This window comes from Bison bison, unplaced genomic scaffold (genome assembly GCF_000754665.1).
Source record: "Bison bison bison isolate TAMUID 2011002044 unplaced genomic scaffold, Bison_UMD1.0 scf7180017864370, whole genome shotgun sequence".
In the NCBI taxonomy this organism is placed as follows: Eukaryota; Metazoa; Chordata; class Mammalia; order Artiodactyla; family Bovidae; genus Bison; species Bison bison.
In genome coordinates this window covers 4,362,575-4,379,403 of record NW_011494942.1, presented here as the reverse complement: position 1 = coordinate 4,379,403, position 16,829 = coordinate 4,362,575, and the positions used below count along the sequence as shown (strand labels likewise).

The 16,829-nt window shown below is 37.4% G+C and overlaps 1 protein-coding gene across 4 annotated transcripts in view; it reads right to left on the bottom strand.

Moving 5' to 3' along the window:
- PLEKHA5 (pleckstrin homology domain containing, family A member 5) overlaps positions 1-16,829 on the bottom strand; it is a 260,819-nt gene that overhangs the window by 39,234 nt on the left and 204,756 nt on the right. For 3 of the 4 annotated variants that reach the window (XM_010855922.1, XM_010855920.1, XM_010855921.1), the window contains exon 11: positions 568-630. In XM_010855922.1, coding sequence (XP_010854224.1) covers positions 568-630 — 63 coding nt within the window. Of the gene's footprint in view, positions 1-567; positions 631-6,366; positions 6,448-16,829 lie in introns of all 4 variants that reach the window. The other variant, XM_010855923.1, reaches the window with a different exon arrangement.

Genomic DNA, 16,829 nt, shown 5'->3' with positions numbered 1-16,829 from the left:
AAGTGTTACTGCATAATGACACAAGAAACCAAGAAATTTGAGATTCTTTCTTTGTCATTTATCTATTAAAGTAACCACCTTATCTTTGTTAGACAACACAACTCAAGCCACATCAGATGGGATACATTGAAATGAGAAGGAGGTCCAGCTCAGTGGAATAAAACCAGCAGAAATGAGGGAAGAATGAGATATAAATAAGGACGTTAGTGATGTAAAACACGATTAACAGCAATAACAAAAGGATGCAGTGACAGAATTTCTAGAGGTTGACACTTTCTCCAGATGACAAAGTTTTACTTTGTCTCTAATCCTTCATAATTTTATATCAGAAATACTCTTTATTTTCATTTAAATGATTCTAAATTTGTTCAACTGCTAACTATGGGGGTGGGGTGGGAAGAGGACAAATCAGGGAGTGAGGATTTAATTGAATCTAAGTGCAAAAGAAGAAAATGTTGTTTATTTGATGTCATTTTGGAGGGCAGAACAGGAAGAGGAAATCTTTTTTGTCACGCTATTTCCAGTGTTTTGGCAGAGCGTTGATTATATATTCATGCTAATACTTACATCAATATCTACTTCTTCAGGTCTATATTTGTATAATGTGCCTCTGCTTTCATCCTGTGACAGCTATAAGAGAAAATGTCACACAACAACTTTAAAAATGATAAAAAATATACATTTACTTAGTCTATAGTTAATATTTTAATTTAAAGAACAATAACAGAAATGGGTTTTTTAATGATTCTATACTTTTAAAAAGTTTAGTTCAAACACAGATCATTACAAAAATAGAAAATTATTGAACATCAATACAATCAATATGCAAGATACGTAAGAATGATGTTAACTTCAGCTTGTCAGACAAAATAAGAAGCTGATCAAATGAAATTATGCAGAACCTCATGTTTTCCATTTGCGAGACACACATTATTTTAATGAAAAAAACTGACAAATACAATCAGAGCAGCTGTATTGAATCAAATCTCGAATCAGGCATTATTTCAGCAGTCAAAACCGTGCTTTCAACGGTATACACATAACCACACAACTGTGTATGTGTACATTCAGATGCCAACACATCTTTGTACAATTTTATTAACAAAACCTAGAACACATTGTATACATATACGTAATATATAAACACACATACACAGTATAGACTTATCTTGTTCCTCTGTCTTAAGAACTAAAAGAATGGAGGAAAAGGATGGGTTTAATCGAAAAGAGGAAAAGCACTCAGAATCTCTTAAAACTGAAAGTCTACATTATAAGTATGGACGGCCAAATTTCATAAAAAGTACGGATGTGTTCACTGACACCATTTGTTTTATTCTATTGTAATGAATTACTATTCATTGTATTTAAACATCCTATTTTCAGCTTCTTCCAAATATCTTTTGGTCAAGCCAATCCTTATTTCTGACTGTGCTAACCAAGATTTCAATAAGCCGTCCGAGTCAGCTATAGCATGCAGTATATCGCAGCACCTCTGCAGGCAACACTAGTATTTCTCTTGTCTTTTCTCTTTATACTGACTGCTAGACAGTGTAAGAAAAACATAGCAGGAAAATGTAATCGGGGCTCAATGCATGTTCACGAAATGGTATACTTTTTCTCAAAATGGGGACAGGAATAATGTATCTCAACTACATTCTAGATTGGAAAATTAAATTTCACTACAAAGGCATAAGAATATAAAAGTTACAACTATATATGCCTTCTCTGTAAAAACCTGTTTGACAGGTGTATCTCAAGAAGGCACTATTTAAACAATAGATAACTTTAAATGGATCTAGGAATGTAGAAATCAGAAGATTAAAAAAGGTAATAAGCATTCCAAACATACAATAATCAATCCTGGTTTCCATGTTTCACTTCAAGACATTGCTTTCACGTACCTCATGCAAATGATTCTGTGACTACTTAAGGGGTATGCACAGTGATTATTAAACCATAGAACTTTCATAGAAAAGAACATCACATGAAAAATGAATTGAATGACAAAAGTCAGAATATTTATGCACCATTTTAAAATAAATGCCACTGAATATGTCCTGAAAAATGTCGATTGTCATTCTCAATAAAAGCACCTAGATCCAAGAAGAGTTTACACTTCTATCTAAAGAAAGTAATGGAAAATAAGTTTTAAAATGCCTACATCTAAGACAAAAAAAAGTCAGAAACCCCAAAATCAGTATTTCTCATTTACAAAAATAAAAGATGAAAAGCCTTTAGCTGCTAAATGTCTACAAGACTTTGCTTATTTAATATTTAAAGTTAAACGCCAAACAGCTTTACTAAACCATGGTATGTATAATTTGGGCATAAATAGTGCTATATCTAGATTAAAATGTGATTTGCACCTTATATCCCAAGTCAAAAGAGAAAAAGCCAAGTATTTAAAAAATGAAAACTCAGTAATTTATAACAAATATTTTGGATAATGGTATAACATTTTTATTTAGGGAATCTCACTGCATTTTCATATGAGTTGGCAAATTATAAAAAGGAAAGATGTATATAGTGTACTTATAATTTTAGAATGCTATTTCCTGAAAACTATAGAAGTAATATTACAGACAAATTAGATTTATTTTGTTGCACCTGTATTTTTGGTACCAATGAAGATTTATCTAAATCTTTTATCAACTTATTCAATAAAAATAACTGGATATCAACTAATAAAATCTTAAAATAATCAATCTTGCAATATGCATTTTTTTGCCTGTCAGAAGAAAAGCAAAGCATAAGAAAACAAGATGGTTCTTTAAACAATTAACTTTTTTTTTTAAACTGGAGTACACTAGATTCACTAAAAAATTAACTTTTAAGCATGGCCCATTTCCTAGTACTGATTATAATTACTGATGATTTAAGAAAAGATGAATTTATTTATTAAAAATTTTTTTTAATTTGGCCACACCACAAGGCTTGAGGGATCTTAGTTTCCCAACCAGGGGCTGAAACTGAGTCATGGCAGTGAAACTGCTGAGTCATAACCACTGGACCACCATGGGATTCTAGAATATAATTTATTTTTTAAAATAAATTATATTTATTTATCTAGAACTGAAGACGTTTACTATTTTGTTCTCCATATCAAAATCCTACTAATAAGAAAAATTAACTTCATGAATACTCTGAATAACTCAAGTTCTACATGAAATAATGTTTCATGGCAATACTTTTTATCATTTTTCAAACACATCTTTAGCAAGAAAGTTCTGAGTTTGAATACCGTTGTTTGAGGTACCTCTGCAACACTAGAAAAGTTAAGTGACAGGGGGTTACTTAAGTAATTAATTCAGTTTGAGAAGCATATTATACAGACTTTATTGATTATATAAGGATATACATTATATTTAGAAATTCAGAACTTTTTCATAGTATAGTATCATAATCTTTTTAAAAACTGGTTTGGCATTAAGTTCAAACAAAATCATTTTTGCCAATTAAAACTGAACCTTCTACAGTATCCCTTTTAAGTATGTGAAATATATATATGTGTGTATATATATATCTTTTAAAGCATATGAATATATGCATAAAAGACAAAAACAGATCCAAGGGGAAATATTTCGATAAAATTAGACATGTCCTACAAAAACTCAAAAATGCTCTTAGGGCTATGCATGTGTATTTGCTAATCAATCTGTATCTTTTAAAACCATTATCATGTGATTAATTTCACTGATATTAATTATGCTATAAAAATTCTAGTACAAATTGTACTTGTGAAAGGAGATAGAATGATTAATAGAACCAGAGGAATTTTTAAACTTGATGCTCACTTAACGTTTGCTTTGATTCAGTTTTAGGTTCTTTTTATTTGACTAATTTTAAGAAAATTACAGGGACTTCCCTAGTGATCCAGTGGTTAAGACTCCATGCTTCCACTGTAGGGGGTGTGGATTCAATCCCAGGTCAGGGAACTAAGATCTTGCATACTGAATGGTGACTCCAAAAATTTAAAAAAAAAAAAAAAAATGACTGCCTAGGTGATTTCTCAGGTGTCCTCTTTCTTTTAGGAAAATGGAAACACAGAGGGTCTCCTGAGAGAAAACTTGAAATGGCTATGACTCAGAATAACTGGTCATAAGACACTGTTATGCTATGCTATGTTATGTCATGTGCCAACTCTGTGACACTACAGAATGTAGCTCGCTAAGCTCCTCTGTCCACGGTATCTGCCAAGCAAGAATACTGGAATGCGTTGCCATTTCCTTCTTTAGGGGATCTTCCTGACCCAGGGATCAAACCCAATTCTCTTGTGTCTCCTGCATTGACATGTGGATTCTTTACCTCTGCGCCACCTGGGAAGCCCATATTGCCACTTCATTTTCAGCTAAATTTCAGGAACCTATCAAGACAGCATTGCAACGCAATCCCAGAAAAGCAAACCATCAGGTGTACAACAAAAATTTTCATAAAAGATTTTCTTTCAATAATAACACAAGAAGGGAAATCTGGAGAAAAACAAGATGTAATTTCAATTCATGTAAGTCTATACAGACAGAGTTTAAGAAATGTGTCTGTCACTTTTATCTACCAGTGATGCTCTTCCAATAATCAATCACTTTACTACTGGCTAGTTAAAGAAAAAAATCATCTAAAAACTCCCTAAATTGGACAGCACTGATAGTCAATATTGATTACCTGGCTGCCCATATCTCAAACTCAGGCATGGCTGTTGCTCTTAGACCTTCAGATCTTCCTGTTGTGTGGAATTTCAGTTTTTTTTTTTTTCTTTCAAGAATCAGTATGTGGAAATACGTGTATATAAATCTATTACTCTTTCAGTATTCAAGGTCAGTGATGCTATGGAAGACCAGTCTCAGATAACCTCCATGTTTTTTGAAAAACTCCAGGGAGAACTTCTAGTGCAGCTGAATGATTTCAATCAGCAATGAATTCTGCACCATCAGCCTTGATTACCGATCAATATAAAAAAGAAAAATCAAACCAAACAGAAAATCTCACCTCTTACTTTTTGGAAATATACAAAATGTGAAAACCGAAAACACAACCTGTTAGAATAAAAGGCCTTCGATCTCATGTCAGTCAGCATTATATAAAGCTAGAAACTGACAGCTCTGGATGGTTAAAAGGTTATCAATTCCAGATCAAGTCCTAAGGTTCATTTCAATAAGTGTGGCTTTTTGGAATGAAGTGACAAGGTTCTATAATCTCGTGACTTTAAGAATGGAGATTCCTTTTTCTTTTGAAGAGTAAAGCTGTTTAACTTTAAATATTTAATAGTTTATCTCCTTGTTGAAAATTAAAAACTATGCTCAATCACATACTCTACATGTTTTGAAAACTGAGCTCAGAAATAAGAGTCACCCTCCTGCCAACTGCTTCAGTCTACCAGTTACAAGTTCCATCACGCAGACCTCAAGGCACCTTGAGGCAAATCAGAGACCTTTAAAGCCAGTGCAAGTTCAAGGTGCTTCTTTTTACCAGGTGCTTTTACATATTTCAATTAAAAGGTATATTCATTTTTCATGTTAGTTAATTTTCTTCCTCAGTATGATTTTTAAAATATTGTGACAGGTCATAGGCCACAGTTAATTCGAGGGTGTTGAAGTGGAAGAAGCTAAGCTGATGTTGCAAAACACACAGCTAAGAACATTTAGACCATGAAATACAAAAAAGAAAAAAAAATACTGGAGAGGAATGCGTAACATGACTTCTTTTGCAGATCTGCAGATTACCGAGGTCCTAAGTTCAAGCCAGCCAACGCCATGGCACATATTTTGAGTTAGGGAAGAGAACGGGGCAAGATATGAAGACCATGACGACTACAGAGAGTGAAAAGAATACAGGGAGAAGTCACTCCCAGTATGGTAAGAAATAGTCATCTTTAGTTTTTACCATACCACAGTACAGAAACAAGCCCTAAAGAACTTCCATACAAATATAAACTTCCTAAAACACTGTGGGGGAGAGAGGTTGGGGAGCTTGCCCGTAAAAGGGGAAAAAGAAATTCTTTTAAGTTTTCCGTAAAAATCAGTTACAATGCTTTAATCAAAAATTAATGGCAAGTTAGTAAAAAATCTTTACACATGTACTGCAGACCTCCAAGTACATTTCAATCAAGTATTCTGTACAAAAACTTCAAGAAAATGGCACACTTAATATTCAACAGCAAAATGTTCAGCAAAGCCATGCGAAGAACTGCAGCGTCTTGAAAAGCATGGATGAGTTGGGTTGTTGTTTTTATTTTTTTTTCCAAAGAGACAGAAACAAAAAATGGAATAAGAAAAAGACTAATGTTATGAGTAACTTTGAGGAGAAACCAAAACTGTCACTGAGGGGTTTTGCAGATGATAAAGCAGTATCATTCACTGTCCAAGACCTTACTTGCTGGTACAGTTGGGGTCTTAGCGCCGAGTTCTCAATCATTGTGTGAACCATGGTGATAATAGGTTCATTTTCTTTCATCTATTTCAAATCAGGAGGAGCATACAGCAAACATCAGTTTACAGCATAGCTAGATTTGAAAGACGACACTGTAAATATAGCCTCTACTTTAATATCTTCCTAAGAGTGCAGTTGCTTATATATTATCCCAAGGTTGTACAGAATCAACTTAATATAAGCCATTTCAAACAAGTATTAAAAGCTGTAAAATATTGTAAGAATATTGTAAAAAGCCAGTTATAAAAAGGGCTTACTAACTGCAGTAAATGTTTTACTTAATAAACATAACCAACAGTCAATTAATGAATATCCTTATATACATTAGAACAGATGATAAAGCATCAAGATTCAAAGGATAAACTAAAAGGCAACCACCTACAAACTTAAAAGGAAAAAAATGGCATAACTTAATTAGCTATTTAGTAAAAAAGCTTAAAATGATATTCAGTTCTTTATAAGGTTATTCAGAAAAAACAGCTCTCAACAAATAATACCTTCTCACTTAAACAATCACACACTTTATTATTAATCTTGATAAACGTTTATATATACTCTACTTCAGATTATCTCAAAGTAGAACACCATATGCAGAATGATTTCAAAGCTGTGCAAACTAAAATTAAATAAGCAAAGACTCAGTGAATCTCCCAGCTCTTTAAAAGACTGAAATCATGTTTCACATTTCCAGCTATATTGTACTTAATTACTGCCTCTAGAAAAATATTTGTTTTAGCAGGCTCTGGACTCAAAAGTTAAAGCATTCAAAAGACAATTATCATTATGTATAGACAATAAAAGGCCAACATATTTGTACTATTTGTAAGCAGACAAGTCTGTTTATAATTGCAATTTGTGACATTTAGTTTACATAATTTTCATCCCCCATATTATAGAAAATAACCATTTCTATCATGGTTAACAAATGCTACTTCACTGATTTAACAAAATCTGTAAAAGTTTACTAATATTAAGACTGAATGCATAAGTAAAAATTAAATCTGGAAGACTATACACCTAGACAATTTATTTGCAGTCTAGTTACCAATGTTTCAAGTCAGTAATTTCTGTTTTAGCTGTCAAATGAGAAACCTGTGACTGGTTTAATCTCCTTTTAAAAAGTTTTATTCTAGCTAAGTAATTTGGTTTTAAATCTAAACATTTAATATTAGTTAAACTCAAACGTCTGTATGTCAGTAAAACTCAAATCTACACGCTGGTTGAATTCAAACTCTCTTCCCCTCACTATTACCCAGTAAGGGACTGAGGCATTTACCGGTGACCTCTCATGCACACAGGAAAGGGCTGTATTGATAGGAAGTACAAGATAAAATTTTACTGTTGGGAAGTAACTTATAAATAGGCAACTATGACAAAAAGTTTTCTTTAGTAGAAAACAACTTTTATACAGAAATTTAAGACCTCTTTATATTTTAAAGTTTATGTTTTAAAGGAATGCTTGTCGTTTTATCTTAACCAAAGAGTTGAGCGTGTGCTAAGTTGCTTCAGTCAAATCTGACTCTTTGCAGCCCTCTTTGAGCCCTACCAGGCTCCTCTGTCCATGGGATTCTCCAGGCAAGAATCCTGGAGTGAGTTGCCATGCCTTCCTCCAGGGGATCTTTCCGACCCAGGGATTCAATCTGCATCTCTTATGTCTCCTGCCTTGGCAGGCGGGTTCTTAAACACTAGTGCCACCTGGGAAGCCCAATCAAATGTTGATCTTGTAATAAAGTGTAACTGCCTTTGGTTTTGGCTTCATCATTTGACTGCACTGATACATACTTCGTATAACGTGGGCTTCCCTTCTGGCTCAGCTGATAAAGAATCCGCCTGCAATGTGGGAGACCTGGGTTCGATCCCTGGGTTGGGAAGATCCCCTGGAGCAGAAAGGCTACCCACTCCAGTATTCTGGCCTGGAGAATTCCATGGGCTATATAAAGTCCATGGGTTCGCAAAGAGTCAGACACAACTGAGTGACTTTCACTTTCTTTCTTTCATATAATGTAGGTAGCCTAGTCTCTCTTCATTTTCAGTATTATATCATTTTGATTTTCAAAGCAATTTCATCTACACTTGCTATTTTTCAATAGCATGCCATGAAAATTAGACAGAAAAGTACTTGATTCAGATTACATGAGGGGGTTGGGAGGAACAGGGTAGAGGGCCTGGGGATTTGAAAGATGGTCAAGAGCATGAATGTTTAAGAAATAATGCAGGTTGGATAGTCTCCAAACATAAAAGACACTCAAGGTCAAAAATGCAACTGCCTGTGGAGTCTTGCAAATAGGCCCTTGTCACATGGCTGCTGCTGCTGCTGCTGCTGCTGCTGCTAAGTCGCTTCAGTCGTGTCCAACTCTGTGCGACCCCATAGACAGCAGCCCACCAGGCTCCCCTGTTCCTGGGATTCTCCACGCAAGAACACTGGAGTGGGTTGCCATTTCCTTCTCCAATACACAAAAGTGAAAAGTCAAAGTGAACTCGCTCAGTCGTGTCTGACTCTCAGTGACCCCATGGACTGCAGCCTTCAAGGCTCCTCCGTCCATGGGATTTTCCAGGCAAGAGTACTGGAGTGTGTTGCCATTGCCTTCAATATGGTGGTTTTTCACCCTTAAGTGGAGCTTCAACAGGGTACAGACCAGTGACTAGTATTCAGACTTTAGACCTTTAGGAATTACTTTTTTTAAATGTATTTAAAAAGGGACAATATCATCAGCTGAAGGGTAATCCAGCCTGATTTATTTAGCAGAATACTTCGAGAGGGTAAACATGCATGTTATAGAAGCCACATTTTCAATTTAAAAACTGCCTCCATTTAATTTACCTATCAAAGATCATTAACTATTAAGTCACTAAGAGGGGGGACCTTGTGAGAAGACACTGACGTAGGAACAGAAAAACTAAAAAATACAAAAAGCAAAAATAACATTTAAAAAATGACTATTTTTTAAAAACTGAAGTATAGTCAATTGACAATACTATATTATTTTCAGGTGTGCAATACAGTGATTCAGTATTTTTATAGATTATAACCCATTTAAAGTTACTACAAAATGAGCTACATTCCTTATGCTGTACAAAATATTCATGCAGCTTCTTTATTTTATACACAGTTGTTTATACCTCTTAATTCCCTACCTCTAACCGGCCCCTCCCCACTCCTGTCTTCCCACTGGTCACCACTAGTTTGTTCCCTACATCTGTAAGTCTGTTCCTGTTTTGTTACATTCATTTGTTTTCACTTTTCAGATCCCATATATGAGTGATAACATACAGTATTTGTCTTTCTCTAACAAAGTGAAAGTGAAAGTCCTTCAGTCAAGTCTGACTCTTTGACTCCATGGACTATACAGTCCCTGGAATGCTCCGGACCAGAATACTGCAGTGGGTAGCCTTTCCCTTCTCCAAGGGACCTTCCCAACCCAGGGATAGAACCCAGGTCTCCCGCATTGCAGGCAGATTCTTTACCACCTGAGCCACAAGGGAAGCCCAAGAATACTGGAGTGGGTAGCCTATCCCTTCTGCAGCAGATCTTACCAACCAAAGGGGTTCCCTGCATTGCAGGCAGATTCTTTACCAACTGAGGAATCAGGGAAAAAAATAACATTTAAAGTTACAAAGTATAGAGTGTCACAGAGACCACTTCTGAAGTTGACTACTTTTCATTATGAAAAATTTCAAATGTATATATCAAATCCTAGAATATTAAACTTAGAAGGCATCTTTGGAAAGTGACAATTTAGTACAGTAAAGGTTTATTTCCACCAGTGGTTCTGAACCCAGAATCATGTGAGGAGCTTGAAAAGAACAGAGATCCTGACTTCCAGATAATGATAACGTACACCTCGAAAATCTGTGATGTAGACAGTATCATTAAAATATCAAGGTGACGGTCTGGCCTCAAGATTCCTTTTGACAGAAAAGTAACTACAATGTTCTTTCTCAAAGTGTTGAAGTCAGTCAAATGTAATCTGAGCACAGTGAATGTTCTTCAGTTCACATACTCTTAGAGAATCTCATCTCACTCAAGTTGGAGAGATGGGTAGGTCTATCTATGGAAAGAAGCAGCAGGGGGACCATTTCAGAATCCCCTTGGGCATCACACCCACCTGACCAAGGGCTGCTAGGATGCCTGGGCAGTGGGCTTCCAAGAATGAAGGGCACAGAGGAGTGGTCCTGTACATGGCGACACTCCTCTTGTATGCAGCATGCAATGGCTGAGGGCAGCTAAACACAACACTCAAGATCTCACACAATAGGAGTTTGGTCCCCATTAAACAATTTCACTGACAAGTCTGACTCAGTCTCTTGTCAGGACACAGCTCCTTTCTCCTGGCTCCTGGTGTGCACAAGGTTTTGTTTGTGCCCTCCAAGAGTCTGTTTCCCCAGTCCTGTGGAAGTTCTATAATGAAATCCCACTGGCCTCCAAAGTCAAATTCCCTAGGGGTTCTCTGTCCCTTTGCCACATCCCCAGGTTGGGAAATCTGTTGTGGGTCCTACAACTTTCTTAACAGTGAGAGAATTTCTTTGGTATAACTGTTCTATATTTTGTGGGTTGAGAAATAACTCCTGAAAGAATGAAGAGATAGAGCTAAAGCAAAAACAACACCCAGTTGTAGATGTGATTGGTGACAGAACTAAACTCCAATGTTATAAAGAACAATATTGCATAGGAACCTGGAATGTTAGGTCCACGAATCAAGGTAAATTGGAAGTGGTCAAACAGGAGGTGGCAAGAGTGAACATCGACATTTTAGGAATTAGTGAACTAAAATGGACTGGAATGGGTGAATTTAGTCAAATGACCATTATATCTACTACTGTGGGCAAGAATCCCTTAGAAGAAATGCAGTAGCCCTCATAATCAACAAGAGTCCAAAATGCGGTACTTGGGTACAATCTCAAAAATTACAGAATGATCTCTGTTCCTTTCCAAGTCAAACCATTCGATACCACAGTAATCCAAATCCAAGCCCCAATCCCTAATGCCGAAGAAGCTGAAGTTGAATGGTTCTATGATGACCTATAAGGCATTCTAGAACTAACAAACACCCAAAAAAAAGATGTCCTTTTCATCATAGCAGTCTAGAATGCAAAAGTAGGAAGTCAAGAGATAACTCGAGTAGCAGGCAAGTTTGACCTTGGAGTACAAAATGAAGCAGGGCAAAGGTTAACAGGGTTTTGCCAAGAGAATGCATTGGTCATAGCAAACACCCTCTCCCAATACACAAGAGACAACTCTACACACTGACATCACCAGATGGTCAATTCCAAAATCAGATTGATTATATTCTTTGCAGCTGATGATGGAGAAGCTCTATACAGTCAGCAAAAACAAAATTGGGAACTGACTGTGGCTCAGATCATGAACTCCTTATTTCCAAATTCAGACTTAAATTGAAGATAGTAGGGAAAACAACTAGACCATTCAGGTATGACCTAAATCAAATCCCTTACAGTTTTGGAAGTGACAAACAGATTCAAGTGCTTAGATCTGATAGACAAGAGTGCCTGAAGAACTACGGACAGAGGTTTGTGACATTGTACAGAAGGCAGTTATCAAGACCATCCCCAAGAAAAACAAATGCAAAAAGGCAAAACAGTTGTCTGAGGAGGCATTACAAATAGCTGAGAAAAGAAAAGAAGCCAAAGGCAAAGGAGAAAAGGAAAGATACACCCATCTGAATGCAGAGTTCCAAAGAATGGCAAGGGGAGATAAGAAAGCCTTCCTCAATGATCAATACCAAGAAGTAGAGGAAAACAATAGAATGGGAAAGACTAGAGATCTCTTCAAGAAAATTATAGAGACCAAGGGAACATTTCATGCAAAGATGGGCACAATAAGGGACGGAAATGGTACAGACCTAACAGAAGCAGAAGATATTAAGAAGAGGTGGCAAGAATACATAGAAGAACTGTACAAAAAAGATCTTCAAGACCCAGAAACCTCAATGGTGTGATCACTCACCTAGAGCCAGACATTCTGGAGTCTGAAATCAAGTGGGCCTTAGGAAGCATCACTATGAACAAAGCTAGCTGAGGTGATGGAATTCCAGCTGAGCTATTTCAAATCCTAAAAGATGATGCTATTGAAAGTGCTACACTCAACATGCCAGTAAATGTGGAAAACTCAGCAGTGGCCACAGGACTGGAAAAGGTCAGTTTTCATTCCAATCCCAAAGAAAGGCAATGCCGACAAATGCTCAAACCACTGCACAATTGCACTCATCTCACACACTAGCAAAATAATGCTCAAGATTCTCCAAGTGAGACTTCAACAGTATGTGAACCAAGAACTTCCAGATGTTCAAGCTGGATTTAGAAAAGGTAGAGGAACCAGAGATCAAATTGCCAACATCCGCTGGATTATCAAAAAAGCAAGAGAGTTCCAGAAGAACATTTACTTTTGCTTTATTGACTACGCCAAATAGTTTGTGTGGATCACAACAAACTGTGAAAGATTCTTAAAGAGATGGGAATACCAGATCACCTTACCAGCCTCCTGAGAAATGTGTATGCAGGTCAAGAAGCAACAGTTAAAACTGGACATGGAACAACACACTGGTTCCAAATTAGAAAAGGAGTATGTCAAGGCTCTATATTGTCACCTGCTTATTTAACTTATATGCAGAGTACATCATGCAAAATGCCGGGCTGGATGAAGCACAAGTTGGAATCAAGATTGCCGGGAGAAATATCAATACTCTCAGATATGCAGATGACACCACCTTTACGGCAGAAAGCGAAGAGGAACTGAAGAGCCTCTCGATGAAGATGAAAGAGGAGAGTGAAAAAGCTGGCTTAAAACTCAACATTCAGAAAACAAAGATGATGGCATGTGGTCCCATCACTTCGTGGCAGATAGTTGGGGAAACAGTGGAAACAGTGGCAGACTTTGTTTTGGGCTCCAAAATCACTGCAGATGGTGACTGCAGGCATGAAATTAAAAGACGCTTGCTCCTTGGAAGAAAAGCTATGACCAACCTAGAGAGCATGTTAAAAAGCACAGACATTACTTTGCCGACAAAGGTGCATCTAGTCAAAGCTATGGTTTTTCCAGTAGTCATGTATGTATGTGTGAATCAGACCATAAAGAAAGCTGAGCACAGAAGATTTGATGCTTTTGAACTGTGGTGTTGGAGAAGACTCTTGAGAGTCCCTTGGACTGCAAGGAGATCCAACCAGTCAGTCCTAAAGGAAATCAGTCCTGAATATTCACTGCAAGGACCGATGCTGAAGCTGAAGCTCCAATACTTTTGGCCACCTGATAGGAAGAACTATCTCATTGGAAAAGATCCTGATGCTGGGAAAGATTGAAGGCAGGAGGAGAAGGGGACGACAGAGGATGAGATGGTTGGATGGCATCATCGACGTGATGGACATGATTTTGAGCAAGCTCTGGGAGTTGGTGATAGACAGGGAAGCCTCATTGTGCTGCAGTCTATGGGGTTGCAAAGAGTCGGACACGACTGAGCAACTGAAGTGAACTGAAACAATTTTAATAATCTGATTGAACCTTTACTCTCTGCACATCACTGAATCAGAAATACTTGATCTTTTTTTGCTCCAAAAAATCCTAGAGATAGGCTAGTGGTTTCTTTTACTAAATCACCTCTGAAAACTATCTATCAGTGTCTTCTCTATCTCTCTCTAATTTATTGAAACATACTTGACTTACAATGCTGTGTTAGTTTCTCCTGTGCAGCAATGTGATTTGGTTATACATACATTCTTTTTCTTTTCCATTATGGTTTATCACAGGATATTGTACATATTAACGGTTCCCTGTGCTACACAGTAGGACCTTGCTGTTTATCCATTCTATATATACTAGTTTGCAGCTGCTAACCCCAAACTCCCAATCCATCCCTCCCAGACACCCTTCTCCCCCTTGGCAACCACAAGTCTGTTCTCTACGTCTGTGAGTCTGTGTCTTAGATAGGTTGATTTGTGTCATGAAATACCTATATTTTAATACATAGAAAATGATCGTTTCTATAATTTACACTGAAAGAGCACATTCTACTTAGTTTTTGCTATGGGAACTTTATACAACAGCTTTCAAATTAAAGCAGTGCAATATGACCTGAAAACAAAAACTATAATGCTCTATGAGACCTCGGAATTTCATGCTTAAGTTCTTGAAAAGACAAAAACAAAAGGACAATCCAGTAATTCTCTTCTGGCTTGACTACTACAAGAACCCTAGGCAGCATTAAGGAACTGCTTCTAATAGCTGATGTATTTTGGTTTTAAGGAATCAGAGCAAGAGAAAGACTAATTAGTATGTGAGGGATGCTTAATAATTTACTTGGAAATCAGTTAAATGCTTCGCTTCCTGCTTTAATTCCTTCTTTGAAGTGAAAGGTAATACAGGTTTGGGTTCCAGTTAATTGCAAAATTATAAAGCACTATGAAAGGTCCATTGTTTTATAATAATAAAAACGAGAACACAGGATTCAGGCATTACACTATTTTCATAATTCACTTCAGCAATAAATAAAAAATCTAAATGGATAGATTTAGGTGGTGGTGCCAGGATATGTCTGTTTACAACAAAAACACATATTTTTATTTGAAATGTGTCAGTCCAAATGTTTATAAAACGACCTAGAAAATTTGATACTTAACTCTAGTCTCTTTCTCAGGTTTGAGGCATTTTGGGCAAGTATGAATACAGAGCCTTCTTTGATGTTACTGTTGGAAATATCTTGATTAAAAACCCATCACTGGGACTTCCCTGGTGGTCCAGTGGTTAAGAATCCACCTACTCAACACAATTCTATGCAACTTATACCACAGCTGGTAGGATCGTGAGCAGCTTTCCAACAGACACCTGTGGGCTGGGAAAGGGTTCCAGGTGTATGAGACAGACACCGCCTTAGTCCTTAGAGGGCCTGAGATGCCCCCAAAGCATGGCCTCCAGTTTCTGTCAAGGTGTGTACAGATCCTGTCCTTCTGCTTTTCTTGGATCTAGCTCCCGACCAGGGAGGGAGCCCAGGCCCCTGTGCTGGGAGCATGGAGTCTTGGCCGCCGCACCACGAGGGAACTCCCCGCGGTCACTCTTCCACGTGCACCATACATGAAAAAGGCAGAAAGCACGAAGACGGTGTTTACGTTTCAAAATAACCCGGATGTCTCCTCTTTCTTTGGTGTTCCTTGTCATTATCTTAATAGTTCTCAAACCTGGCTGACGGGGGAAAATAAATCACCGGTGGGGTTTTAAAAACATGCAGAGTTGGGGAGAGGGGCTCTGGCAACCCTGAGCAGCAGCTGGGGTGCAGAAGTCCTTGTGAATTGTACTTCTGTTTTTGTCTTGCTAAAGATCCAGTGGTAGTTCTGGCAGGAAATCAGGCATGAGAACTTCGATCCTACCCCAGTACTAATTTAAGTAACTGAGGACCAATTCAACCACCACCAATTAGGAATTTTTTCAAGGTCCTGATAAGCTGGTACTAAATGTTGGTCAACTATCAAAAGATGAAAAATTTGAAACTAATGATCTAAACACAAGTATATTTCATGGAGACTAAAATATTCTTGTTTTTGTATGAAATACAGCTTTAAAAGACTTCACTCCCTTTAAAAAATCAATTGAATCGCTTTATTGTCAGTGGGCTCAGCAGAATCCACTGAGATCTGGGGGTATTACTAAGAATTCAATTTCCAACTGCCTGTTGTTCTATTATTCTAGCAACTTCAAATATCTGTTTAACAATATCTATTGCTATAGAAACTAGACCAGCTAGGATTGCAGATGGATCAGTATGCTGTAAGTCATAAGATAAATGCTCCTGAATAATTTTAAGGGGAGGGTCAGGAAGGAGAAAGACTAGCAGTGAGCAAAGGCAGGACAATCATTCATATAATTTGTCCTTGGGACGATTAATTTCCCAATCCCCCTTTGTGTATAAGAAGTGGTTAAGTCGTGGCTTAAATGCTCTTTAAAAAGTTTATATAGGACTGCTCTGGTGGTCCAGTGGCTAAGACTCTGCCTTTCCAATGTAAGAGGCCTGGGTTCAATCCCTGGTCAGGGAACTAGATCCCACAGCCAGCCAGCCAGTGCATGAGCTCAGTTGTGTCTGACTCCCCACGACTCCATGGACTGTAGCCCCCACCAGGCTCTTCTGTCCATGGAATTTTCCAGGCAAGAATATTGAAGTGGGTTGCCATTTTCTACTCCAGGGGATCTTGCCAACACAAGGATCAAACCTGTGTCTCTTTCATCTCCTGCACTGGCAGGTGGGTTCTTTACCAACTGAAACATCCTGCATGCCGCAATGAAAATAGATCGAAGATCCTATGTGTTGCAACTAAGACTTGGTATAGACAAATAAACAAAGAAACAACAACAATAACAACAAAAATGTACATCTGGCAAATTACAAGCCTGACACTTGGTGCAATAA